At 57.8% G+C, this 27286-nt stretch overlaps 2 protein-coding genes across 15 annotated transcripts in view; one reads left to right on the top strand and one right to left on the bottom strand.

Moving 5' to 3' along the window:
* Nucleotides 1-727: 727 nt before the first annotated feature.
* DUSP28 (dual specificity phosphatase 28) lies at nucleotides 728-7050 on the bottom strand. 5 transcript variants are annotated; one of them, XM_072961997.1, is made up of 4 exons: nucleotides 6728-7050; nucleotides 6355-6536; nucleotides 2024-5948; nucleotides 728-1791 (listed from the first exon to the last, which is right to left on the bottom strand). In XM_072961997.1, the coding sequence occupies exons 3-4, from the start codon at nucleotides 2414-2416 to the stop codon at nucleotides 1663-1665; spliced, it is 522 nt and encodes a 173-aa protein (XP_072818098.1). In that variant the 5' UTR covers nucleotides 2417-5948; nucleotides 6355-6536; nucleotides 6728-7050; the 3' UTR covers nucleotides 728-1662. The 5 variants fall into 5 exon arrangements, 3 of the variants coding, with proteins under 3 accessions (XP_072818098.1, XP_072818097.1, XP_031533661.2); XM_072961996.1 differs by having other exon boundaries at nucleotides 2024-5937; XM_031677801.2 differs by lacking the exon at nucleotides 6355-6536 and having other exon boundaries at nucleotides 2024-5937.
* Nucleotides 7051-7189: 139 nt separating this feature from the next.
* ANKMY1 (ankyrin repeat and MYND domain containing 1) overlaps nucleotides 7190-27286 on the top strand; it is a 48520-nt gene continuing 28423 nt past the window's right edge. For 4 of the 10 annotated variants that reach the window (XM_072961994.1, XM_072961991.1, XM_072961985.1 and 1 more), the window contains exons 1-11: nucleotides 7190-7332; nucleotides 7798-7948; nucleotides 9188-9374; nucleotides 10826-10981; nucleotides 16267-16739; nucleotides 17973-18189; nucleotides 18547-18711; nucleotides 21984-22399; nucleotides 23702-23873; nucleotides 25013-25153; nucleotides 25607-25747. In XM_072961994.1, the coding sequence (XP_072818095.1) occupies nucleotides 7815-7948; nucleotides 9188-9374; nucleotides 10826-10981; nucleotides 16267-16739; nucleotides 17973-18189; nucleotides 18547-18711; nucleotides 21984-22399; nucleotides 23702-23873; nucleotides 25013-25153; nucleotides 25607-25747 (2202 nt within the window). In that variant the 5' untranslated portion in view covers nucleotides 7190-7332; nucleotides 7798-7814. Of the gene's footprint in view, nucleotides 7333-7797; nucleotides 7965-9187; nucleotides 9375-10825; nucleotides 10982-11613; nucleotides 11710-16266; nucleotides 16740-17972; nucleotides 18190-18546; nucleotides 18712-21983; nucleotides 22400-23701; nucleotides 23874-25012; nucleotides 25154-25606; nucleotides 25748-27286 lie in introns of those variants that run through there. The other 6 variants (XM_072961987.1, XM_072961988.1, XM_072961986.1 and 3 more) reach the window with 6 other exon arrangements.

The following is a 27286-nucleotide window of genomic DNA, read 5'->3' as shown; positions in this document are numbered from 1 at the left end:
GAGCCACTGGAGCCTCACCTGCCAAGTGGAGAGACACTGGCAGCAGCTCACTCATGGGGCTGATGAAAAAGTGACACGTGCTACCAGGGGTAAGGTGGTAAAAGTTGGATTAACCACTATGAGCTGCAGTCGAGTTATGAGCAGGGCTGGGGCTCTTGGGGATGGGGATTGCTGACTGGTGACATTGCACAGGGCTGGGTGCTGACCGACAAGGTGTTTATGCTCTGAGCCAGGGACCAGTGGATGGTGTCATTCCCATCCCAGCTGGAAACCCAGGTGCAGGAGCAAGAGGGTTGGGGAGGAGGAGGCCCTTTCACAACCACCCCAGTGCCTCACCAAGTGTGAACTTCCCATCCCCACAACTTTGGGCTCTACTGGGTCAGAGGGCCTCACTCCCACCTGGATGGGAGGCTGAGACGCCATTTGTCTGGGACTCCTCAGGCCCCTCAGCTTCAGGCAAGTCAGGGGTTACTCTGTTGGATGGGGTGACTGACCCTGACTTCTAAGGGGCAGCGGGGCTTTGCCACTGCTCAGCGGGGCCAGGAGGAGTGTGTGGAAGCCAGGACATTTTCCTCATTACTGCCAGCACTGCCGGGTTGTGTGCGGGGGTCACGGAGGTCACAGCACCAGTGCAGGCAGGGCCACGCTTCAGGGTGCAGGCTGGAGTCAGCCCAGCAGGAGAGACCAGGACCCGAGGCACTGGCTGCGGGTAAAGGCAGACGATAAACACCAGCTACAGTGTTTTACTCATTATCTTGTTACATGTGTATTTGTATATATTAACCAGGGACTGTATTATCTGTAACTCACGTATTACCTAATTTCTCCACATCTTATTTAAGGAGTGTTTACTGTGATTAATTTTCTAGGATAGTCTTTAGGCTGTAGGATGTCCAGATGAGCTGCCTCTGAACCACAAGAGGGGTCAGCATACTCAGACACACCGTGGTTAGTGCATCGCTGGCATGCCCATGGCTGCAGGCTGTTAGGCCGGGGCTCAGTGCTGTGGTTGAGACTGGGAGGTCAGTAAGGTGGGTACAGACTCTGACAGCCCCAAGGGTGTCCATGCTGGGTGATCTGTCACAGCCTCGCGACCTCACCTGCGTGTCTGCAGCAGGTTTAAGTCTAGAAACTGGGCCCTCGCTGGCTGGAGCCCGTGCTGGTTTCTGTAAGGGGGCCCGTGTGAGCTTTGGGAAAGCCACTATGGTTCGAGCAGGTAGCAGGCGCGACGTTCTGCCAGCAGCCGTAGGTGTCCTCCCAGAGCCGCCCGCATCAGAGCTGAAGGCAGCCGGGCTCAGGGCGGCGGGTCTCCGTGATTGCTGTACTTCCCCTCCTGCTGACGTTGGCTCCCCGGCCTCCATCTCTCTGTAGTAAGTGTCTTTCTGGCTACAATTCCCCAAGTGGTTTTCACCTTCTCGACCAAGTCCTTTCTAATAAATTTGCTGACCAGGGGAGGAACGGTTCCCAGTTCTCGGTGGACACACCCTTGCACTTGACAAACGTCAAGAGGGGACAGAGGCCTTCGGGAAGTTGCACAAAATGAAAACTCCGTGTGTGGGGCGTGCGGCAGGAGAGGAAAGACCACCCTCTCGTCTGTGTACCTCTTTCCACCCCGAGGCGGCAGGAAACTCCAAGCGCCCTTCTTGGGGCTGGGCGGACCGACTAGGACTCACTCGGGCCCGAGAGCTCCCCGAGCTGGCAGGACCGGGACTGCAGGGCCTCCTCGTACTTCTGGAGCTGCGACCAGAAACCCGGGTTGGGCTCGGCCACTGGGCGGGCGCTCTTCACGGTCTGCAAGCGAGAGGGTCCGGCTAGACACCGCGCAGCGCTCGCTGCCGGTTCCGCAGACGCCTCCGGTGCCCGGAGGCCCCGCCCCCGAGTGCGGGCCCGCCCCTCCCAGAGGCCCCGCCCCTCACGGAGCCGCGCCCCTCCCAGCAGTCTCCGCCGGTCTCGAAGGACCCCTTCCCGGAAGGTCCCGCCTCATCTCGCCGGAAATCTGTCCCGCCCGGAAGTCCCGCCCCACCTGGAAGGCCCGCGCCAGGCTGAGGCCGCGGTGACGCATAAGGTAGGCGGTGCAGATGGTGGTCGAGCGGCTGCGGCCGTTCTTGCAGTAGACGAGACAGGCGCCACCGGCGCGCACCGCGGCCTCCATGGCGGCGCAGGTGGGCTCCAGGTGCGCCAGCAGGTCCTCAGCCGGGTCGTCGAACACGGGCACGCGCATCTCGGCCACGCCGGGCGCGCGCGGGCCGGGCTGCTGGCGCGAGACGTTGACGCACAGGGTGACGCCCGCGCGCGCCAGCAGCTCCGGCGAGGCTACGGCGCGCACGCTCCCGAGGAAGAGCGAGGGGGCGACGCGCACGAACGGCGGCGGGGCGGCCTCAGCGGCTCCGCGGCGTCCGGCTTGTTCCGGGTCCATGACCAGCGCTCAGGTCCCCAGCCCAGGGGTCTATTTTGGGCCATCGGGCGGCCGGCCGGGCGCCCCCGGGTCCTAGAGGCCTCCGAGGGCTGCCTGGGGCGATCCCCGTCGTGGCTGTGCACGAGCGAGGCACGCCCACAAATCCCTGGCCGCCTCCCATTGGCTGGACCGAGTCGGGGGGGTTGCTTCTGATTGGCTGCGGGTGCGGCCATTGGCTGACTTCGTGGCCATCGGGAGAGGGATTGGCCGCGCTGGGGTGGGCGGGGCCGGGTTGCTGGGGAATAGGCTTCTCCGCCCATTGCAAATTGAGATGTCTGAGTTGCAGGTTCCTGTCCCTGCGACCTGGGAGGCTTGCAGCTGGGTGGACGGCGGTGTTCCAGCGGGCTCAGGGAGGTGGGCTTCCTAAGCTGCAGCTGACGTGCAGACGAGCAAGGGACCCCGTCACAGATTATCACCTGGTCACTGACCAGTATCCTCCCCATCGTTTTGTTGGTAGGCCGCCTGGTTTCGTGTACCCTTTGATAACTACATCTCTTATAACTACATTGCCAGCTGAAGTACCCTTTAGGACAGCTTTATGTTAATTCCTTTTTGTTATCAGCTTCCTAATTAATCGGTCTGTGTAACTTTTGCATTTTCTTTCCCTTTTTTTTGTAAAACACGGTTCATAAAAAATAAAGCTATGCACCATTAGTTTTTCACCATTTCTTCATAGACCACTAATTTTTGTTTTTTTATTTTTCTTATTATTTTTTGTGTCATTACTGTAACTTTCAAAAATTAATGTCATTTAATGTTTACACAGTTGACATTAAGGAGATGCTTTCAATAGATTTTTCTGATGCGCAGTGTCTCAGGGAGCGGTTTCAATGGGAGGTAACTGTTGCAGTCCTGCCTGCGTTGTCGCAGTTTCAATTTTATTCCAGTAGTAAAATTGTTTTTTTTCTGATTCATCGCCATCATTTAAAAATTTGCAGTGCGTTCTACCAGACATTACTCTCCAGTATACCCCCCCACCCCGTACTAGATAAATCTGACAAAATGAACATTCCAGCCGAAGCCACCAAGCACTGGTAACTGTCAGATCTTTTCTGCTATCTAGGGCTTTCTCTTGAGCTAGAGACTCAAATATCAGTCTGTAGTCAGGTCTTTTCTGGCTGCAGATCCAGACTTCACCTATGTGGAGGCCTTCCCAACATCTGTTTCCCACTATGTGCTCTAAAGAAGGATTCTAAAGCTGGGAGCCGTCCAGCTAGGTGGAGATTCCACGTACCTCAGCTCCAGAATCGGGCTTCTGATTACCTCCAGCCAGCCAGTGAAGCCTGTACTCCCATGATTGCTTCAGGAAAGGGCTTCGGCTGTCATATGTACCAGGGGAAAGAGGGGCTTAGAAACCTCTGTCCTCCATCTGACCACAAAGGGAAGTCAGCCTTGGATGAAAGCAGAGATGGAAGGAGTTGGGTACCTGATGACTTTGTTGGCCACCAAATCACCTAACATGAAGACCCTCCAACTTCTGGACTGTTTGGTTTCCTCAACCAGCCAATTGCCCTTTATTGTTGGATGTTTGAGGCGGGTTTTCTGTTCCAAGGCCTCTTAACTGATGCCTCGTGCTCTTTCATCCCACTGAGTTCATGAATCGGTAAGCATCTCAGATCCCTTCTGTCCACCTCGATTGCCATGTTTAGTTTGAGCCACCCTCTTCTGGGCTTGGCACCAGCCTCCCGAGGGGAGCCTTCCAGCCTTCCTTGCTGTAGTTAAATATGCTCTCTGAGGTAGTGCTTTTCCGAGTGTTGGCCCTGACTCAGCAAGTAGTGATCCATTAGTGGGTTGTGAAATCAGTTTTGTGTGTCATGAGCCATAATTTATTTTTTTAGCAAAATGGCATAGAAAACAATAGACTACCTGAAAATACTAGAGTGCATGAATGTAGCAGAGTTTTTCCTGGAAATTTTTTGAGTTATGTTTGTCCTGGATCATGCTATGAAATGGGGTATTACAGTAGGAGCCAGGCAGAAAGTCTTGAAACCTTTGAATTCAAAGGACACATCTGACTGCACTGCCATCCTGTTTAAAAATGTCTTGCATTTTCTGTCTTTAATGTGGCATTCAAGGTCCCTCCTGCCTTGTCCCGTCTGTCTGTCATCCTTCCCTCTGTTCCCACCTACCCACCACTGCGTGGCCCAGTGTTTCTCACAGTCTGGTCCAAATTTCAGCAGCATCAGCATCATTGGGGAACATGGTAGGAATGCACATTCTCAGGCCCACCCTCTCCGGACCTGCTGGATCAGAAGCTCTCGGATGGGATGCAGGAAGCTGTGTGCTACCACACCCTCCATGTGATTCTGAGTCGAGATAAAATCTGTACCCATCACTTAGTCAATCTAAAAAGTCATTTAAAGCAAGAGAGCCCCCAATTTTTTTTAATCCACTCAGCTTAAAGATTGTGTTTTGACCTAATGCATTATACATATCCACTCACCGTCCTCTGACAGGTGACGGTCATGACCACCCACTCACTACCTTTGTAGGCCAGCTGAGGCGGTGCTCTGGTGGTGCCCAGTGCCTGGCTGTGCCTCCCAGTTTCCCTTCCTTTCCTCACATGAACTTAAAAGCACTTCAAAAGCAATCTGCAGTGGAATCCTTTTGGAACTTTTTCAAAGATTTTCCCCCCAGTCTTTTACAGTGTCTCTCATGCATCCAATTTGGTTGCAATTTTTAAGTGACTTCTGTTGACTTTTCAAAGCCTTCAACTGAATTTTGATAGAAATGTCACTCTTCTTTCCAAAGCACACTTCATCAGCCATATTTCATTAAACTTCATAACCATAATAGCAGGTTCAGCCAGAATTTTGAGATTTGCAAACACCATGACTGGTAATACGAGCAGCTAACTTGCTGAAAGCCAGTCATCCTAAAGAGATCAGTTTGCTAAATAACTGTTTTGCTGAATTTAACAAGCTTACCATTCATTGAAAACTTTAAAAATGAATATTCTTGAATATTGGCAATACATATTAACATTTTTCTTATGAAAACATTCTTTTTGGAGATGGTCTTTAGTGTCATTGTAGGACTTGTATCAGTTTTTGGAAATAGGGCTTTCTTATCTTTGTATGCCTTTTTTAAAAAAAATCAGTGCATATATTCTTAGGAACATAAGCAAAATTTCAGCATTTCATATTGCATTTTTTTCCAGTTTATAGAAGTTTCCAGAACACGTTTCCTTTTTTGGCCACATTTTGGTGCTTAGAATTGTTTTGCCTGTCTCACCAAATCGTCAGATTTGTCAAATTTGCTGAAAGTAGTTGAGCAGCTGTTTAGTCTTTCATGTTGGGTGGCTTGTTGGTTTCCTAGAGTCGCTGTAACAGAGCATCACAACAGACTTGCTGGCTTGGAACCACAGGAGTTTATTCTTCCTTCCATGTTTGTGTCTCCAGATCTCCCTCTCCTTTTAAGGACAGTAGGTTTTTGGTTTGGAGCACACCCTAATCCAGTATGACCTCTTCACTTGATCATATCTGCAAAGACACTATTTCCAAGTAAGATCACTCACAGATACCAAGCGTCATGACTTAAGCTTATCTTTCAGGAAGACACCCCTCAGCCCACGTCAGGTGGTGGTGTGGTTTAATGAAAAGTTTTAGTTGACTGTTTTTTATCTTTTCACAAATGAATTTTTAAGGGAGCTCAGTTTGTCTCTGCTCAGCTTCCCAAGCTGCAAAGGAGAAGACCTGCAGGGGAAGGAAAAGAGGTAGAGGGGGTACCCAGGAACCCAGGGGGGCGGGGCTGAGAGGAGAGCAAGGGAGAAGAAAGATGTGAATGGGGCAAGTTGCAGGGTGGAGGAAACGCCCCTGGAACCTGGGAACCCCGGCACGGCTGCAGTAGCCCTGCCACCCCAGCCGGCAGGGGAGGGCCTGGGCGTCAGCTTTTCTTACCCTTTCCTCTTTTCTAAGGGGCGGTCTCGGTGGAGAGCCCCAACCCCTGTGCCTCCAGGGAGCCCCAGCTGCTTCAGGGGCGGAAGGCCCTTGTGCTGCTTCCCACCCTGCGTCTTCGCGCATGCCGGCCCCGGAAATGTGCTCTTTTCTGTTTCGAGAGCTCGCACTCATCCTCCGAAACCCTGCGTAGGAATCGTCTCCCCATGAGGCTTCCCCAGTGACCCCCCAGGCCAGACAGCGAACCCCTCCCTCCCAGTGACCCCGGGCTCCCCCCTCATCCTGCTGCCCCACCAGACCGGGAGCTCCCGCGCTGAGCCTCCCACAAACATACACTGAACGAACAAAACCCGGCTCGGTCAGATACTGGCCGTACCTCACCCATCGCGTGACCGTGGGCAGGGCAGCTCTCTTCCTCGTGCCTCAGTTTCCTCAGGTGTCTCACGGGCCCCCCGCGCCCTTCACGGGGTCGTTGGGGGCTTTTAGCGCTATGTCCCCCGGGCGGGGAACTGGACCCAGAGGCTGACCCGCCGTCCTCGGCTTGATTTCCAGATCGGTGTCCGAGGCGGATCCGGCCGGCTGGGGCTCCGCAAGCCAGGTGCGAGGGTCCCGGCGGGGCACCGGCTGGGGCAGGGGGCGGGGACCACCGCCTGGGGGCCCTGTGAGGTCACAGAGGGAAGCCCCGGCCCGACCTGGGATTCCAGGGGGTGTGGCCGTGGGCGTGACCAGGCCTGAGCAGGGCTGGGCCGGCCGCGGAGGGCGTGTCCGGGGCGTGTCCGGGCGCGGCTGGGCGCCGGGATTGGCGGAGACCCGGAGCCGCAGCGGGCACGTGGGCGGCGGGCAGGTCTCCACGGCAACCCGACTCTCCGGCGGACTGGAGGCTGGAGAGCCGGGCTGCGCGGCGTCGGCCGCAGCCCCGGGCGGACCCTGTGCGGTCGGTGCGCGCTCTCTGAGGTTCGGTGCGGCCCCGCGGCAGGGGAAGTGAGTCGGGGGCATCCCCCAGCTCCGCGGAGGCGGCGGTGGGGAGCCTGTGCGTGGGCCCCGCGCCCCGGGGCCTGGCCGGCTGATCTCCCTGGGTGGGGCGGAAAGGAGATTTGAGACCCGACGTGCGCGAGAGGCTGTGAGTGTGGGGTTGCGCGGGGACCGTGTCCTCGCCGCCCTGGCTCCAGCGGCCCGCGGGGGAAGGAGGAGCCCGCTGTCTCTGGCCCCAGAACGTGGCCCTAATTTAAGGCCGTGGGCGGGTGGCCCAAATGGTGCTTCCTGTGGTTCCTGGAACCATAACAGGGACACCCTGGGGGCGTTCGTGAAGGCTTTCCTAGGGGGTTCCAACAGGATCCGGGCATCCACCGTGTTTCTCTAGGGCACGTGGTGCTGTGGGCGGGTACTTGGGCGCCCTACCCGGTAAACCTGAGAGCGGATATTGTGGGTCCCTGACCTTGGTTTCAGGTTCGAAGAGGAGAGACATGGAAGGTTATTATTCCTCACCCTTATACTACGAAAGCCCAGATGTTAGCAGCTGTGAAGACCAGACAGACGAGACGGGCCGCGAACCTGGTGCCGTCGGGACCCTGGAGAGCCCCAGGCTCGGCCCCAAAAGGTTGTTCCTTCAGAGGGTGTGTGTGCCGGCCTCTCTCCTTGGCTTGTAGATGACTGTCTTCTCTCTGTGTCTTGACAAACCCTTCTCTCTGAGTTTTTCTGTGTCCAAACTTCCCTTCGATGAGGACTACAGCCACATGGGTCAGGGCCAGCTCTAATGACCTCACCTTAGCTTGATTACCTCTGTGAAGGCGCTGTCTCCAAATACAGCCACACGGTGAGGGACTGGGATCTAGGACTCCAACATACGGGGGGAGAAGGGGAACGCAATTCAAGTGACAACCACAGGTAAGAAAAAGAAAAACACCCAGTTCGAGCTCCCGACTTTGCTGCTGTCGCATGTGGGTCTCCACCCTTTCTGGCTTCTTTCCGCAGACAAGTCACAACGCGGCATAGAGGGCTCTTCGTGTTTGCAGCAGCCAGAGTGTTCCTCGCTGGTCGGGTGCTGGTTAAGCCTCTGCGGCTCACGGCTGGCATCTGAGGGCCAGCTGGTGGAGGGCTCAGAGCCTGAGGGGTCCCATGCCATGAGCCGCCCAGCCAGGCATCCGCCTGACAGCGGCACAAGTCTGTAGACCAGAGACACCCAGACGCAGTATCCTCCAGAGAGCCCTCTGGAGCCGGGCACCGGGGGTGGGCCCGCTCTAAGTCAGGATGTGGGCCTTCAGACAGTGAGCGCAGGAGTGGGGCAAACCTGCCCTGGTGCACGCCCTGCCCCCTGCTGGGCACCCCCATCCCTGCGTCCTTGCGTCCGTCTGTGCACCTTGTTAGTCAGCTTGCTGTCCCTCAAGCTGCCCTCTCATCCCCTCTGGCCCGAAGACCCTTGTCTAAATGAAATGCCTGTCTCCTGCCCCCGTTCTGGGTGGGTGCTGCTGGCTCTCGAGAGAAGACCCTGTCCGGAGTGGGGGCACTCTGGGCTGGGGGAGGGGACAGGGTTCCCCTAGTGAACAGTTGGAGTGGGGCAGCCTCCGGTTCCAGGCAGTGGAGCTGGCCTGGGCTGAGAGGGCTGCCTGGTCCTACACCCTTACCCTCAGAAGACACGGCTGCACACTTACTGCGTTTCCCACTCCTGCGTGACCCTGGGCAGTCACTACACCCCCCAAGCCTCAGTTTTCCTCTCTGGAGAGTGGGGTGGCCCCACAATCGGCCTTGGGGGTGGTTGGGTGAAAAAGTTTCTCAGCACTCCGTGGCCCTTAAGACTTCAGCCAGCATCGGTCTCCCCTCCCCCTGCTCTTCTTCCTAGGTTTGCCCGGGAGGCCCCGGAGGAGGAAGAGGAGTCCGGGGGCCCCCTTAGGGAGCAGGGCCTGAAGGAGGTCTACACCCAGCTTGTCCGGGGTGTGCAGGAGTGGCAGGATGGCTGCGTCTACCGAGGAGAGTTCGGGCTGGACATGAAGCTGGGATGCGGTGAATTCTCCTGGCCCACTGGCGAGGTAACTGGCTTCACGTGCTTCTCTCCTCCTCTGGGCTCGGCCACTCATGGCCTGTCTCTCCCCTGAGAAGCGTGTGCTGTGAACTCGTAGATCCACCAGCAGGAAGGATGCCAGGCGAATGTCTCTCCTATTTGAGAAATGCCCAGAGAGACTTCCAAGACCCTGCCCAAGGTTGCCTGGTGTCCACAGGCTGCAGCTCTGGAACCTGTGACTTAAGACAAATTCTTATTCTTGGCCAGTGTTTTAAAATTGGAAATTACTATAGTGAGAAGTATGTTTCTGTTGGTGAAATTGCCTTATATTTAAGGTCAAACGGAAGAAATGGATCTTCTTAAAGACCAATTTTCAGGGCCCACAGCAGGCTCAGTCAGGACTCAGTGGGGACCCCAAGGGGCCTGTAGCAGAAGCTGTTTGCACCACCTCGCGTCCCTGGCAGTGTGGGCGGCTAAGCTGGGTGTGGGCTGAGTCTCGGGGGCTTAAAGCACCTCCCCCAGTGGGAAGCTGGGTTCTGAAGGCTTCCCAACTAGGGGTTGCATCCCCGCCAGCTGCACCTGCACTGGGGAAGGATTCTGCCCTGCCTGCCTGATGCTGTGTGGTTCAGCTGAGACTTAAGTGCATCTTTTCCTGCAAATGATAAAAACTGTCTGGAGGCAACATGGGGGGTTGTGCATTTGGGGGAGCTCAGGGGATCCAGAGGGCAGGACACCTGGCACTGAAACCCTTCTGAGAGGCAGGCACTGGCTGGCACACTTCTCAGGGGCCATGTGGGGTCCTGGTCTATGAGCACAGAAGGCCACCTGAGTGCCCGGCCCCGCCCGCTTCAGGTGTGGAAGGCAGCCGTCTAACATGCGTGAGCATCGGTGACTGAAAAGTCCTTGGAACAGATGTCACATTTGCATTCTTTTTCCCTCCGGGGCCGCAGTGGAGGGGTACCTCTGACAGACCCAGCCTTGGGCTCAGGGCAAGAGCACAGACAGAGGCCCACATCCATGGCCTCAAAGTGAGGTGTCTTCAGTCAAAACCACACCCATGTCCCCAGCCAAGGCCCACAGCCTGTCCCCTGGGCCACACTTGTGTCCCCAGGGCTAGTGGTCGCCAACTCCCTGGGCCAGCCTGCTGCCTGTGGACCCAAGAGGGGCCGGGCAGGGTGAGGAGAGACAGGTCCCGCCCAAACCCAGGCAGTTCTGACGCCTCCCCAAGCCCCCGACCTAAGCCAGGGCAGGAGGCAGCGTGGCCATTGGGAGGCCAACTGCCTGGCACGTGCTCTGTGTGATCTGGGTGACCGCCAGGATTTAAAGGGGGCTGGGTGGCCAGACGCCCCGTGAGCCCAGTGCAGCCCCAACAGCCCCCGTTCACTGCTGACCAGGCGGGGGTGGGGGGGTAGGGTGGGGGACGTCCAGTCAGGTCCTGCGCGGGGAGGGGCGGAGCCTCAGGCGCCGCCAGTGACCCAGCTCTGTTCGCAGTCCTACCGCGGGCAGTTCTACCGGGACCACCGCCACGGCCTGGGCACCTACACGTGGCCGGAAGGTTCCAGTTTCACAGGCATGTTCTACCTGAGCTGCCGGGAAGGCTACGGCACCATGTACCGGAAGACGAGGCTCTTCCAGGTGAGGGACAGGCCCCTGTGTGCTCAGGCTGCTGGGCAACGATGTTTAGGTTTGGGGGAGGTTTGTTCCACAAGAAGTAGCTTTGTTTTTTTTTCTTCTTCTTATTTTTATGGGGAGAGGGGAAGTACTTGGTTTATTGATTGTTATTATTTTTTTAATGGAGGGACTGGGGATTGAACCCAGGACCTCGTACATGCTAAGCATGTGCTCTACTGCTGAGCTACACCCTCTCCCTCGAGAGTTCTTATTTTTAATGATTATAATAGTGGCGATAATAAGATACAGTAACAAGTTATCTGAAAAGCGAATGAGCGCAAAGCAAGAAGATGAAAGCTCTTCATCGCTCCGCTCCCCAGAGCAGGGTTGGGCTGCTGGCAAGTTGTCGTGTCTCCATCAGACAGTACGCTCTCTGAGAATATTTACCTCTTTACACACAGACTGGATCACTGCACTCATATTGTTTGAAAGCCGTCTTTTTCCTTTCCTGGAGAATACTTGTGGTTTTGTAAACTGAGCTACCCTCACCCCCTTATTTCACAGCAGTGCGATTTGCAGTAAAATCCACCCGCTTTAGTACAGAGTTCGGGAAGTTCTGACAAGCACAGAGTCGTGCCACCACTACCACAGTCGAGATTCGGGACAGTTCCCTCACCCCAAAACGTTGCCCTGTGCCCCTGGTCGCAGGTCTCCGCTCCCACCCCCAGCACCTGGCTGACCCGTTTCTGCCGGTGAGTCTGCCTTCGCAAGGAGGCTGTATTCATGGAATCAGACGCCAGGTAGGCCTGTGAGTCTGGCGTCTTCCACTTAGCAAAGCGCGTCTGAGAGTCACCCGTGTAGCTGTGCGAAGCCATACCTGCTTCTTTCTTCCTGCTGGCAGCTTTCCCACTGCACGTCTCCACCACAGCCTGTCCTTCCCCAGCTGGCAGGCATTTGGGTTGTCTGCCGTTTCTGGCGATTGTGAATAAAGCTGTAAACGTCTCTATCACATGTGGGTTTGTGAGTGTGTGTGTGCACGTGTGTAAACATCTTCCCAGTTCCCCGCTGCCCTGCGGGGTCAGCCTCACCTCACCCGCTAGCCCTTTGGCAGCCCCTAGTCTGTTTTTGTCACTGTGGTGTCCCCTTGCCTGTAATCTCATGCGCATGCAGTCACACAGCATGTCGTGTTTGCTGTTGATCTCTTTGGCTGAGGGCGTGGTCCCTGTGAGATTCACACCTGTTCTGCATACTTCACTAGTCCGTTTCTTTCTCCCTAAGGAGTCGTGTCCCAGTGCGGGGACAGAGCACAGAGTTTTTGTTGGTTCACCAGTAGCCGCTCACGTGAGTTCTTTCAAGGTTTTGGTTATTATGAAGGTTTGATTCTGCTGAGAATATTTGATTACGAGTCTTCATGTGCACACGTGTCTGTATTTTCACTTGGGTAAATACCTGTGAGTGGGGTAGCAGTCCTGTGTTCTGTTTCGGTCAATAAAAACACTTCTTTACATAAGAGCTTTTTACCAGTCTCAACTTCACTTTAGCTTTTTTTTTGGTGAGGGGAGGTAAAGAGGTTTATTTGTTTATTTGCTTGCTCTTAATGGATGTATTGGGGGTTGAACCCAGGACCTCGTGCACGCCGGGCTGGTGCTCTGCCACGGAGCTGTACCCTCCCTCACCGTTATGGTAAATTTTATAAGGAGCTGTCAAATGGTTTTCCAAGCAGGTGGACCGTTTTCCACTTCAGCCATCAGATATCAAAGTTCCCGCTGCTCCATATCTTTGTTGACACTTGGTATTGTCAGTTTTAAAAACTTTGACCATTGCTATGGGTGTGTGTGGTATCTCACTGTGGTCTGAATATGCAGGACCCTGGTGATGGATGGTGCTGAGCGTCCTTTCATGTTCCTATTTGCCATCGGTGTCTCTTCGCGGTGGAGTGCTTGTCCGTATGTTTTGCTCATTGTTTTTAATTGGGTTGTTTGTGTTCTTACTATAGAGTAAGTTCCTTGTCTGTGTTCCAGACACAGACTTTTATCAGTTGTATGATTTACTGATAAATCAGTTGTATATTTTTACGGTTATATGTCTTCCCCCAGTAGTGGCTGTCTTTTTGTTTTCTTAACAGTGTCTTTTTTTTTTAAGGTGGTTCCAAGATATATTTTATTTAATTCTGCTGAATGTTAGTCACCTGCTAAAACCAGGACTGTGTTAAGTTGTATTTCTTTGTATGCCCACTATCGAAATTCAATAATGGTGAATAAAAAGACTTAGTGCATTTTGAAAAGCAGATTTTTAAAAGTTGTGATGTGGTCCAACTTACCACTTTGTCTTTCTGAGTTCTTGCTTTTTTTTTCTTTCAATGTCCTATTTAAGGAATCTTTGCTCAACCCAGGTCACTGAGATTTCCACGTGTGTTTTCTTCTTTGTGGAAGGTTTTAGCTCTTCTGTGTAGGTCTGAGACCTCCTATGAGCTGACTTCTCCGTTTCTCGTGGAGTGAGGCTCCCTCCTCCTTCACGTCTGATCGTTCCAGCTCCATCTGTTGAAGGGACTCGTTTCCACCGCCTGGCCTTTGCATGTTTGTCCAGAACCACATCTGGAGACACGCGTCTGGTTGTCGTGGACGTGGATGCCAGGCGCCTCGTTCCTTCCGTTGCGACGACCCCGTCAGCCTTCTCGTGGTTTCTGAGTGCTGGTGGGTGACCACTGTCCAGAGCTGTTACTTCATCAGAGTACGCAAGACAGCGACATTTAGTTCTCTTATTCCTTCTTCCTTTATTAACTAGAATTCTTTTATTTAAAAAAATCCTTTATCAACCGTTTGGTTGCCTTGAGGTAGTTTATACGGGAAAGGCAAGGTGACGCATGATTGTTTCTCCTTTCTGTACCAGTTTTCAGAGTAATGGATTGATTTCCTAACAGTCCTCAGTGGTGATCAGTGGGGGTGAGGTTGTTTTTGGTTTTGTTTTTTTAGTGTCTTCACAAACTCATGGAAGCTCATGGACGTGATGTGTCTCTGCCCGTTGCAGTCAGCATGGCTCTGGTGCCGCGGCCCATCTGTGGTCAGGGAGAGCCTCTTTCATTTAGTTCTCGCAGTCCTGATTCTTTGGTAGCTGTCTTGCTTTCTGTTCTGCAAGGAGTCCCAGGCTCATTCGGACACTTCCTGCCCTGGACCCAGAATCACTGCTCACCCGTCGCTTCTGGCTCCTTCAGTGGAACGTGATATTCAGAAACCACGATTTGGGTGCTCATTACTGCCACGCTGGCTGGTTATTATTTTTCGGCCTTTTCAGTAGCAGATCTAGAAAGCACACTTATTCGCGTGAGAAAAGACAACATCAATTTGACTGCTCTCTCTAGTTCCAGCTCAGGACAGGGGTTCACCCAACAGCTCTGGGGCTGTGTTTGCCTGTCTTTTCTCTTAGTCTCAAACGTCTTGGTTTCTAACCATAACAGCATCTCCGAGTTGCTTTATCTCATAACAAATGTGAAATGGTTTCAGGATAGCAATAGTATTATTATCACCATTATGATCAGCGAAAGCTGTTCAAGTCCCCTTCACCAGCTCTCTATCCCTGGGGCCTGTCCCACCAGGGATGTGGAATCAGATCAGACGGAAGAACCCCTCTCAGCGTGGTTCATCCACCGCCCGGGCGTAGAGCTGTGTTTGCTTGCTTTATTTGGCCTTCACGATTTTAGGATTCTAGTTTTTAAATATTACTTTTGTTTTGTAATTATGCAGGTCAAATCCAGCAAACAGGGTCCCTCCTGAGAGGTCCGGCCTCCACCCCCTCTTCCCTCTTGACCCCTCCCTGCCTGTGGTGGTGTCTTTGTAGTTTTGTCTTTGCGTTTACAAATGGCGGGCAGATATGCGCGCCCGCTCCTCTCTGCTGGTCCATCCTGGGCACCTGTCCTGGATCCCGTGTTTTCGCTGGTGATCCGTGAATCCCATTCCTAGAAGTGGGATTATTTGGTCAGAAAATAAAATGCTTGTTAACAACAGAATTTTAAAAGCCGTGGCATGTTGCCTCCTGCAGACAAAGCCTCCTTTATTTAACCGCGGAGGTTCCTGGCATTACTGTTTGCTGTTCATGTAACTGTTGTAAACGCACCTGACAGCACGGCTTTGGTGCCCCTGGGATTACCTCCTGACACAGCCTCTTGGACGTGGCGCCCCTGGGTCAGGGGTGGGAGCTCCTTCGGGGTCTGCAGACCTCTCCCGCCGCCTGCCTCCCGGCCCGTGCCCCCTTCCCGCGCCCTGCCCCGCGTCCTTCCTCCAGGCTCGCTCCTCCTCAGGGACACCCCAGAGCTTCCGGGGCAGGCCCTGGCGGCACTTCACAACCCACTGCCGCTCCACAGCTCAGGTCTTTGCGTGGTGAAGTCATCCTTAAGCATCTCGCCCGTTCACTTCACTTGCTGCCGCCTGTTCTAGACTGCGAGCTTCCTGTGGGCGGGGGCTGTGCGTCTCGGAGCCTCAGGTCCGCTGTGCCCAGCCTCAGGCTCGCAGCCCGAGATGCTTAGAGGGCTGTGTTGAGTGGAGGAGGTCTCTGAGAACAGGGCTGCCGTTCCCGGTTCGCAGAGGAGAGCCCTCTTCAGGCCCCTGTGCCTCTGCCTGGGCAGATTCCTCGGCCCTCCCAGAGACCTGCAGGCAGCCTTCCGTGCCGCTGCAGGGAACGTGCAGCCCCTGACCCCCTGCAGCGAAGCCAGGTCTTCGTCGGCGCTCCCGGTGCTGGAACTCTTGTGCCAGGTTCCCTCATCACCAGGGAGGCTCTGCTGCTCCTTGTTCCTCCCCAGGGGCACCCCGGGTCTCCCCTCCCCCACACCCCCCGCCCAGCATGGACACACCCACCCAGCGGAAGCGTGGGAAAGGCCAGACATGGCTGCACTCTGCTGGGTTCGTGGGGAGCCTGTTCCTCCTCCTCCTCGTCCTCCTCGGCCCGCACCTGCTGGGGTCTGTCTGACTTGGTGCCTGGCACCTCTACCCGAGGGGTGCCTGGGCTGAGCCACCGTGGCAGAGGAGCAGGGGGTTCCCTGCAGCGAGCCGGGATGTGGCATCCCGGGCAGGCTTCCACTGCGAGGCCCTCGTCGCGGCCCCACCGTCTACCACCAGGGGTCACACCTTTGTCCTCGAAGCATCCTTGCTTACACCTGTGCTGTGGGTCCCTCTGTCTGGTGCAGCCGCCTCCATACGTTTTTATTGAGTGAATGAATGCATTTCTCAGGAAGATCTTATCTTCCTTTGATTTTAAGAAACTGGCCGCGCAAGGTGCACGGCCCTGACGAATCACCTCTTTTGCCCTCTGAGCTGCAGGGGCTGTACAAAGCGGACGAGCGGTTCGGGCCGGGCATCGAGACCTACCCGGACGGCAGCCAGGACGTGGGGCTGTGGTTCCGCGCGCACCTCATCAAGCTGTGCGAGCCGGCACCCGGCGGCTTCTCCATCCGCAGCTACCCCGAGTTCTCAGGCTTCCTCTCGCACACGCCTGCCCGAATCAGCCTCGCAGACGAGGAGAAAACGGAGTGGCCCCTGCACGAGGGGAAGGACCCCTTCTTCTATGACTACAAGCGGTTTCTTCTGAATGACAGCCTCACGCTGCCTCCGGAAATGCATGTCTACTCGACCGACAGCGGCCACCTGCCCATGACCTCCTCCTTCCGCAAAGACTTAGACGCCCACATCTTCCTCAACGATATCCCCCCGTTTGTGGAGGACGGAGAACCCTGGTTTATCAAAAACGAGACCCCCTTGATGGTCAAAATCCAGAAGCAAGCTTACAAGTTCAGGTAATCAGACCCACCTTCCTCCTCACCCGACGCCTACAAGGCTCTCTGCTCCTCTGACAGGTGCGTGCTCAGGCCTGGGTTCCTCAAGGCCTCTGGCGCCCAGTAGCTTTCGGGTTATTTGTCATGCTTGTCTTGTCTGACTGGCTGATGCAGCCCAGTGATGAAAGGGGAGCAGGGAGCCTGTGCCTGGGAGCCCCAGCGCACTGCCGGGGTGCGGGGTGCTGTGGGGGAGCAGGGTGGGTGGGGTCTGGCAGGCTGGCTGGGCCTCTGGCTTCTCCAAAGAAGGCCGGGAAAAGACAGAGCTTTTCTGCTGGGTTCCAAAAATCACCCCCCTTCCCATCCCGGCAGCCCTGGGAAAGTTAGCAGTCACTTGAGGAAAACTGATTTTATAAGTTACAGTTTTCAAGAATGTTTCAATCCCTTTCTTAAACTTTGTCCTCAGGAATCTCTAAACTATTTTGGAATGCATGTTTTGTGAGCACAAGTGTCTACTTATGCATGCATCCATCTACCCATCCACCCATCCGTTCATCCATCCACCCAGCCACCCATCCATCATCCACCCACCTATCCACCCATCCATCCATCCATCCACCCAGCCACCCACCCATTCATGCATCCATCCACCCAGCCAGCCACCCAGCCAGCCACCCACCCATTCATCCACCCACCCATCCACCCATCCATCCACCCATCCATCCATCATGCAAACATCAGCTAGTCTACAATCGTTGATGATTGTCGAGTACAGAAGCACCAGAAGTCCGCAGGCTCTTATTGTGTGCACGCAGGAGGCCCGGTGTGTGTGGTGAATGGGTCATGGGACTTGCATGTCCTCTACTCAGATAGAAAGTGGGTGAGCAGAGATGGGATGTGGGTGCTTGGGGCCGTGTGCTAGACCTGTGCGTGTGCCTGGCCCCGTCCCACCCAGGGCCTCTTCCCCAGAGCGTGGCGGGGTGGGGGGCTAGAGGAGTTGGGGCGGCACGGGGTCTCCTCACAGCCGTTCCCGCTCAGGGCAGGGGCTTAGGCTGAGCGTCTTTGCCGTGGGCTGCGTGTCCCACAGCGGCTGCAGCAGGGCAGGCCCAGGGCGCTGGGTGCCCCAGGAGTGGTCTGCGAGGGGGAAGAGGGCTGGGCAGCGGGGGCTGAGGGAGGAGGTGGGACGGGCGGGCCCCTTTGGAGGGAGGCGTTGAGTCCAGAGCTGGTCTCACAGCACTGAAGCGCCCGTATTGCCAGGAACAAGAAGGCTCACACCAGCTGGAACATGGGTGCCGTTCTGGATGGGAACCGAGGCGGCTTCGCGCACCATGGGCCCAAGGAGCGTCTTTCCAAGGAGATGATCCTGAAGGCCCAGGAGGGGAATTACGACTGGGTGTATGGCATCCTGAGGGACAACTTTGCCAGCCCCGATGTGGCCGACGCGACGGGCTACACCGTGCTCGCCGCGGCCGCTGTGAGCCCCCTTGCTCCCCAGCAGGGGCTGCGTTTGCCTGCAGGGTCACCCTGCTGGAGCACTGACCTGGGGGGGTCCCAGGCGACATCACCCTTGTGTGGGTGGAGCTGTCCTGCCTCCATCTCCCCTCCTTGAAGCCCCTCAGTGGGGTGGACGTACAGGGTCAGGTGGAAAAGAAGGGTGGGGGTGCGGTGACCTTCCCACGCCGGGGCCACAGCCTGACCTCTAGCCTCTGCCAGGCGCAGCCGGGAGCCGGTGTCCCCGTCTCTGGGCGGGTGTTGGTGTGAGGCCTCACCAGGCTCCCGGCCCTGGCCGAGGGCGTCTGCTGTCCTCACCACACTGGCCACCTCCCTCCAGGTTCACTGTCACATTGACATTGTCAACCTCCTGCTGGATAGCGGAGCGGATGTGAACAGGTGCACGGATGAAGGCCTCACGCCCCTCAGCATGTGCTTCCTCCTGTACTACCCGACCGGGTCCTTTAAGTCCAACATCGCGGAGAGGACTGTGCCCGAGCCCCAGGTCCGCTCCTTGGCCCCTGCGGCCTGGCTCAGTGTCTGCACCACCCCATCCTCGCCCCCATCCCTCATCCGCCTGTCCCCCTCTCCCCCATCCCCCGTCCACCTGTCCCCTGTCCACTGACCACCTGTCCCCCTTTCCCTAGCCCTCATCCCCTACCTCCCATTCCACTGTCTGTCTCCTGTCCACCTGTCCCTCAGTCCCCATCTCCTGTCCACCAGTCTTCCCATCCACCCTTCTCTCTCCTCAGCTGCCCACCAGCCTCCCCCTCCTCACATAGACCAGGTTCAGATGGGGTGAACTGACAATGAGGTGGGTGGGTGGGGAAGCGGGGATGAAGCCTTAACAGTCACTGAGGTGTCCTGAGCTCGTTGCCAGGACACCGAGGGTCAGGGTCCCTCACAAGCCACCTGCCCAACAGTTTGGGGCCTCAGGAAAGGAGGCCCCTGGGAGGGGGAGGGAAGGCGCCCTGGGGATTCGGGAGCCAGGCCCCCCCTTGCCTGCCGTGGGCAGCGCTGCTGTACGGCCCTGCGCACTGCTGGCCACCGGCTCCTGTCGTTTGGGGCGTGTGCCAGAAGTGGAGTTGCTGGGCTGCACCAGAGTCCTGTGTGTAACTTGTTGAGGATGCTCTGAACTGTCCCTGCCTGGTGGCTGTGCCCTTTCACACCCCCCTAGTCCAGTGCGAGCTCGAGGACAAGTCGCAGCCCAGGGTGGGCGGCTAGCTGGGCGCCAGCTCTCTGGGTGCAGGCAGACGTGGTGTCTGCGTCTGGGCACAGGCAGGGGGGCGGCCCCTGCAGGGGGTGTTCCCGCCCCACAGGAAGCTGCCCCTGGACCCTAACGGTCAGCCATGCGATGCCAGGCTGGACCTGGGGTGATGTCCACCACGAAGGCCCTCCGAGGGGCTGAGCGCTTCCCCTGTTGGTGGTCGGGGCCTTCCGCGGGGAGGGAAGGGTGCTGGGGCGGTGACTTCCAGCTGGAAAACTTCCCCTTGGTGGGGTGGGCCGCTGCTCCGCACCCACATCCTCCCCGCTCTGGGATCTTTCTTGAGAGAAGGCTGATCCCCGTGCGCCCCAGAGGAGCAGAGCCCCTGGGCTGCCGAGCCTGCTCCTGCTTCTCAAGTCGGGTCCTCACCTGTTGCCTCCCGTTCTCTGCCGTGTGTCCGCAGGACTGGGTGGGAGCTCGGAGCCGCCAGCCTGACGTCGTGGTGGACAGGTGCCTGTGGGGAGGGGGCCCCAGCTGCCCTGGGCGGTAGGGGAAGGTGCCCGTCTGTCCATCTGTCTGTCCATCCAGAGGGCCTGCCTGTGGTCCCGGACGTGTTTCCTCCTGGCTCAGGTGTCCGGAGCTTCCCCGAGGGGCACGTGCTGCAGGCCTGTGCTGGGTGCTCTGCTCAGGGGCTGACAAGAAGCTACGGCAAGTCAGCAGAAGCGGCTCTGAAAACTGACAATCTTTGCAATTTTTGTTTTTCTTTTTTTTTTTTTTTGAGATTTTACTTTATTTTATTAAAAATTTTTTGTGGGGGGAGATAACTAGGTTGGTTGGTTGGTTGGTTTGTTTTCATGGAGGCCCGCAGCCCTTGAGCGTGCTAGGCAGGCTCTCTCCCACTGAGCTGCACCCTCCCCTGGTTTCGCTGTGTTTTTATAGCTGCATTGACTCAGTGTAATGTGTGTGTATGCTCTGTTTTTCTTGGAAGTTGTTCACGTACAATAACTTCAAGTTCAAGGGTGATCTTGTGAACAGAGGTGGGGGCCGCCTGGGTCCTTGTGCTCTGTCTCCCTTCCGGGCAGGAGCTGGTTCTGTCTCCGCGGCCCCGCCAAGCCCAGAAGGGTGGGGGGCGGGGGCGGGCTCAGTGGAGCCTGAGTGAAGGTGCGGGGTGGGGGCAGTTGAGGAGCACCCCTCCTGGGTCGGGGTGGGGGAGGTTTGGGGGCTCAGCGTCCCCAGGACACCGAACATGGAAGAATCCCCATTCCACTGAGTGACTTAAATGCTGATGAAGGAGTCGGGGCCCCATAAAGCCTTTTAATTATATTTTAAAATCCTTACAAAAATCTCTCCTTGACTTTTTAGAAAACTTTTTATTCTGAAAGATATGGCACACACACAAAAGAACACAGTGCAATGACCTTCCATAGCCCCGTCACCCAGATAAAGTTACCAACGCGTGCCTCTTCTTTCCCCATCCACACCCCACCCGAACCCCAGTGGTGCCCACTTTAGAGTAAATTCACCGTCCATCGTCCATCGCTACAGCCTTAAAGACTTCCGTGTGCTTCTCCACCAGCTGAAGACACATTCTTCTCTTTCTTCTTTTTTTTTTTTCCACATAATCACACTGTTATCTCACCTAAAAATTAAATTTCTCAGTGCCCTCTGATAACCCATCGGTGTTCCGTTTCCCCAGTTCCCCCGTAATTACCCTTTGGGGCCAGACTTCCATGACGCAGACTCACACGCTGCACGTGGTGACAAGGCTGCGCTGCCTTCAGTCTGTGGCAGTGCCCCTCCCTCTCTCCCGGGCTGGGCGGCTCCTCCACTGTGGAGGAGGCTGGGCTGTCTGTCCTCCGGGGTCGCGTGCTCCCCGGAGAGCACGCAGGGCTCCGCTGCCCTCGGAGGTGAGGTGTTGGAGCCACGCCATCCTCTCACGTGTCACTCGTGTAGCCATGACAGAGACCACGAGGTCCACAAAGCGTAACTGTTCACCTCCGGGCCCTTTACTGAGAAAGTCTGTCACGCTGTTGGGGCCCAGCCCCAGCGTTTCTGCCCCGGGGTCTGGGGTGGGGCCGCTTTGGTGCAGGGACCACACTGGGACACGGGCTGTGAGTGGGGCTGGAGCAGCACCAGGCAGCAGAGTGCGATGCCAGCACGTGTGTGATCGGAATGTTCCTGGGCACCACGTGAAAGGCAGGTGGAGTTCATTTTAACAATATAGTGTAACACGTGTGTCCAAAACTCATCATTTCAGTGTGTAACGGGGATAGTGATGCTCAGGGAGACATTTGGCACTCGTTTCCCGGTCTCCTCCCGCTTACGCTGCCCTGGTTCTGGATGGGCCAGGGTTTGTGTGCTCAGCTGCCCCTGTGGCTCCGGCCTCTGCGGGCGCCTGTGTCCCTCTCTGCGGGATCCCGGAGAGGCCCCGGGCGGCACCACAGTCAGTCAGCCCAGGTGTGGTGAGGGCAGCTGGTGGCAGGGCCGAGGCTTTTGCTAAAGAAGGCGGCCTGGTGGGTCAGCACTCTGACTGCTCCTTTCCCCTAACGACATTTGTTTGGTACTTTCCAAAGGAAGCTGCAAAAACCCTAATGACTCCCAGCCGCTCCTTCTCATTATCGGAAGCAGCCACGGAGCCAGTGTTCCAGGAGGAGCTGGTACCGGCCTCGGGTGGCCAGGAACCGAAGCCACTTTCTGCCAGGTCGGACAGCGAGGAGGGCAGCCAGCCGCCCGAGGACGGGGACCTGAGGAGCAGCGCCAGTGACCTGGGAAAGGCACGGGACGCAGCATCGGGGGCCCTGGACCGGTGCACCCCCTGCAGCGATGAGACGGACTTCAAGTCCAACCGGTGCGTGCGCAACTTCTGCATCAAGCCGTCGCAGGAGCTGCTGGAGAAGGGCGCCCAGGCGCACGGCCAGCTGAAGGCCCCCGCCGCTCCCGCCGGCTCCGACAAGGGCACCGTGAGGCGGATGGCACCGTCCGTGGTCCAGTAGGTCGCGGGGCCGGGCCGCGGGCCTGGGGGGGTTTCCGGGGTGCCGCGTGCCCGCTGGACCAGCCTCACAGCCCCTTTCCCCTGGGAGGGTGTCTCTAGACAGTGTCCCCGTGGCCCCACACCCGCGGGCCTGCGAGGATGCCCGGGGGCTGTGTGCCCTCTCTCTGGGCACTGGTGACCGTGTTGAAGGGGCTGGCACCGGAGAGGCACGCACAGGAGCTCACACTCACTCACCCCCACACACAGTCCCCCACGATCCCCCTCCCCGCACACACACACACACACACACACACACACATGTCGACGCCAGGAAGCTCACTGAAGCAGCTCTTTCTGCACAGCCAAGTCCTGACATCACCCAGTCTCTCGGGGGCAGTGAGACTGGCCTCACCACACAACCGCCCCCCCCGACACATGCAGACTCAGCATGCACACGTGTACGCACACATTCCCCACACACCTGTAACACGGGGGCTCACTCCCCTCGCAGTGAGGGGCTCTGGTGCGGCCAGGCAGACATCTTTCATGAAACATGTCATTTATGTGAATATGCAGCGTGCTTGCTAGCGTCACTTTTAAACCCGTCTCGCAGCTGTAATGGGAAGCACAGCAGCCGGGACGGATGGAGCCCACGCAGACGAGCTCCTGGGGGCCCTCAGAGACTTAATGAGTCCACGGGGGTCCGGCGAGCAGAACCGCTGAGAACTGCTGCTCTAGACTGACCCGGCCTCTCTGCTGCCCTCCTGCCGGCCTGCCCGTGCTCTGCAGGGTCCACGGGACTAGCAGACCCTCCACCGGCCACTCTGCTCCTCCCCCGACCCTCCCTTCCCTCCTCCCTGCCACACCCCTCGCACCGCCCCCACTCCTCCCACCCAGCGTCTCCAGGCCCAGGCCTCGAAGGGCGTGCCCGCAGGGCGCTGCGGGTGCTGCCACTGTGCTCCTCGTGAGAGATGTGCGTGCCAGTGTGTGTGTGCACGTGTGCGTGGTGTATGTGGTGTATGTGTTGTGTGTTTGTGTGTGTGTGTGTGTGGTGTGTGCGATACAACCTTGGGCCCCATGAGGTCCAGGGCTCTATGTCATCCCCTCACAGCCACCCCAGGAGGAGGGTGGGTCCCCACCTCACAGGTGAACTCAGCTAGGTGACCACGGGGCCGGGCTGCAGCTGGATCTGAGCTGGGCTGGGCAAGGCAGGACCCTGGGGCTCAGGGCATCAGGAGACCAGTGCGCACGCCAGCACCCTCCACCCGCGGCCCCGGTCCAGGGAGCTGCCAGCCCGCGACTGCCTGCCGCTCCTTCCAGACGCAGAAACCGGTGGCTGACCATCAGGCTCCTGCTGCAGCGCGGCGCGGACCCCAACCTGAGCCGCGTGCCCATGCAGGCCCTGTTCTTCGCCGTGAAGGCCGCCGATGTGGACGGTGTGAGGCTGCTGCTGGAGAGCGGGGCCAGGACCGACATCCAGTTTCCGCCCGAGGTAGGACCGGCCGGTGCTTGGAGGCGGGTGCCAGGCTCTGGGACGGACTTGGAGCAGCTGCTTCTCTGCCCTGGTTGCACAGACATGCGTCCAGATGGTGACCCGGTGCCTGTTGTGTTTAGGGGGTGACACACTCTGCTTGGCACCCGCCGTGACCTGCTCGCCTCCTAGGGTCCTTGGCCAGGCCACTTACTTCCTTCCCTGGAGTGTGAGGTGCAGCCATGTGGGGGAGGAGGGTTTTCAGGATAATTTCATGCTAACGCCTTAGGTTTACGGGTTGAACTCCTTTGAAACTAAGGCTGCCGCCTTTAACCTTAGCACAGCCGTCTCTCGCTTTCTCATTTCTTCCTTCTTTGTCCATCCATCCATCCATTCACTCACCCCTGGTCGAGAATGTGCTGATCTTTGACACAGAAGCTTGCTCTGTGCGGGCTGGCGTAGGCAGCGAGAGACAGGTGCTGGGAGAGCCGCTCCTGCCCGTGCGCCGGCCCGCAGCAGCGGGCTGACAGCGGTGGGTTCTGAGCACCTTCCCGCCTTCTCCAGGCGCACTTCCTGTTTCCGTGGGGTCTTGCTTCAAGGGTTTGTGTTGGGAGGAGCAGACTGATGAGGGCCCCACCCTGATGGAGGTGTGCTGCGTGCTCCTGGCCAGACTCTCCCAGCTGGCTGTGCCCCTTCCAGGGCCAGGTCCCCCAACCTCCTCTGAGCGGCCCAGAGACAGTCCTCCATTGCTTGCTGGCCAGAGGCCCGGGTCGTTACGGAGTCAGGAGCTGTGTGGCCATGAGTGTGGTGGCATCTGAATGAGGGCCAGCAGGGAGGGTGGGCTTTCCACAGAGGAAGCTGGGGACACTGGGTCCCTGGGTCGGAGTTCCTGTGTGTCGCCCTGGAGACAGAAGCACCTCGTGGATCAGTAGAGACGCGTGCGGGTCGTGGGGTGGGTCTGTGGTCCGTTGGGAGCCGGCCTCTTGTCCTGAGCGTTGCAGGGCTGATGAGAAGGTGGTGCCATGGGAACCTTGGACAGGCTTCTGCCCCAACGGGCCTCACGGGCTTCGTTCTCGCGGAGCTTCCACCCTCGGGCTGTGGGGTGTCACTGGCTTGGGAGCCGCTGCCACGCCCTCACGGTGCCTGCTTTTCCTCTGCAGCTGGGGGCCCTGACCCCCCTCCACATCGCGGCTGCCCTCCCTGGGGAGGAGGGCGTCAAGATAACAGAGCTGCTGCTCCACGCCATCACCGACGTAGACGCCAGGGCGGCCGACCAGGACGACGTGTACAGGCAGAACAAGGTGTGTGTCCACCGTGGGAGGGCAGGTCCCTCTGCACCGTCATCCGCTGGTGCCTGATGAGGGTGTGCCTCGGTCACCCCCACGGTCGGCTGTGCGATGGTGGCCCCTGCAGAGCCCATCGAGGGGGCAGTAGCGCTGTGTCTCCTTCTGTATATCCACACAGAGCCGCATCAAGCTCCCAGCACGTGTGGGTGTGTGGGGGCCGGGAGGGGAGGGCAGGACGGCTCTGACCCACGTCAGGACAGGATAGCTCACAGTGCACCTCAGCATTCGAGAGGGTCTCTCGGGATGCTGGGGAGGAAGGCTCTCGCTCCTGCTGCTCCTGGGAGCACACCTGCGTGTCAGCTTGTACCTGCCAGGGCTGGTGGCTGGGCCTGGTCAGGCAGGTGGCAGGTGTCTGAGCACTCGGGGGAGAGGCTTGGGGTCACACCTGACCCCTCCGTCTGCTCACAGATAGACCTGCTGCCTTCGAGCCTGAAGCTCAACAACGAAGCAGGCCCTCCCAGCACCTACTATGGAGAGCCCAGCTCCGCCCCGGACGAGGGGGGCCGGACGGCTCTGCACGTGGCCTGCGAGCGGGAGGACAACCACAGGGTGAGCCGGGCCTTCCGAAAGGGCGGGACAGCAGCCGTGTGTGTGCAGTGCACCTGCACACGTGTCTGAGTGCTTCAGGGGGCGTGTGTGTGAGCGTGTGCAGCTGGGCACGGACCTGTGCACCGGCAGGCACACCTGTGTGTGAGCTCATAGGTCAGCATGTGTATGAGTCTCTGTGCACGTGTGCATGCGTGTACGTGTGTGTGTTGGTAAGGGGTGGCCAGGCCTTGGGCCCAGTGGCTAAGGGGGCAGACCTTGGAGAGTCAGCTGTGCACCGCAGGGGTCCTGGCTGCCGCGGTCCAGGCCTTCCTCCCTGAATGGTTTAGGGTTCAGAGTCAGTGGGCTGGGTCAGGTCCACAGAGAAGTAGAACGCCCTGTGTTAGAGCAGAAACTGTCCTGTAACTCATGTGCTCTGAAGTGTCATTTCAGAACACGCTTTAGGGACACACGTCCACACACGGGCCTATGTGTACGTTGGAGCAGGGCCTGGGCCGTCGTGTGCGTCATGTTCTCACTGTGGGACCTGGTCAAACACGTTTGGGTGCAGCTGGCCTGGGCCCCTTGCCCCATCAGTCATCGTCTCTGACTTGGACCCCTGGGGGCAACCCTGTCTTGCAGAGCCCCAGTCCCTCTGGCCCTGCAGCTGCTGCCTCCTGTCTGCCTTGGGGATTAATTCCCAGCAAGGCGGGTGTGGGAACCCCTCAGCAGAGGCCGGATGGCCGGGGTGGGCCTGAGGGGAACTGGGGAGCCAAGCCCCTGCTTTGCAGTGTAGTGACCAGCATGGCCCGGGTTGGAGCAACTGAGCACGCAATAAACTTAGCCTCAGTTTACCCACCTGTAACAGGAAAATGACAGCGGCCCCCTGGCACAGGGTGAGGACGGCATGTGCCTGATGGGAGACCGAGGACCTGCGTGGGGGTGGGCGCCTGGCAGTGCTGGGGGTGGTGGGAGCACCTCCCTGCTTGAGAATATCCCTGTCTTGTCACTGTGTCCTTGGGCTGGTCATCATGCTGACCCGAGGGGTGCCACAGGCCCGAGCTGGGACTAGGGACGGCCAAGCTCTGAGGTGGCGCGGGCTGGCCAAGGCCCCCGCTCAGGACGATTGAGGCCTGGGCTCTGAACATGGCGCTTCCCAACTGACACACCTGTGTCCTTTGTACTGACTTTTAGATTTGGAAAAGTTATGAACAGACAAAGTTAGGAGAGCCTGGTCATCAGGTCAAGGACAGATCACCCGTGTGAAGTCCCGTGCTGAGAGCTGGGGGCCTCAGCGGTCCAGCCATCACGCCTGTGCTCCAGCAGAGAGAGGAAGGGGAGGGAGCTTTCCCCGGAGCCCCTCAGCGGACTGCTGCCGGCGCCTGCTCGGCCTGGCCAGTGAGGCTGGGGGGAGGGCGCGGCCTTGGAGGGGCTCCCAGTCAGCCCACAGGGCCTGCACGTCCACAGAGCGGGCGCAGGTTCAGCAGAGGGCCCCTCATGGTGGGGGGAGTGGAGACCCCAGGGCAACAGCCCGTGGGCCCTCCAGGGAGAGGAGGAAGCTGG

Source organism: Vicugna pacos, chromosome 5 (genome assembly GCF_048564905.1).
Source record: "Vicugna pacos chromosome 5, VicPac4, whole genome shotgun sequence".
NCBI lineage: Eukaryota > Metazoa > Chordata > Mammalia > Artiodactyla > Camelidae > Vicugna > Vicugna pacos.
This window is presented reverse-complemented; position numbering and strand designations above follow the sequence as displayed.

What these genes read in the sequence shown, in the direction of transcription:
- DUSP28 (XM_072961997.1), bottom strand. Translation starts at nt 2,416, where the DNA reads ATGGACCCGGAACAAGCCGGACGCCGCGGAGCCGCTGAGGCCGCCCCG. An exon ending in GCCTGGCGCGGGCCTTCCAG is followed by an intron (nt 1,792 to 2,023) that starts GTGGGGCGGGAC and finishes TCTCGCTTGCAG; the next exon opens with ACCGTGAAGAGCGCCCGCCC.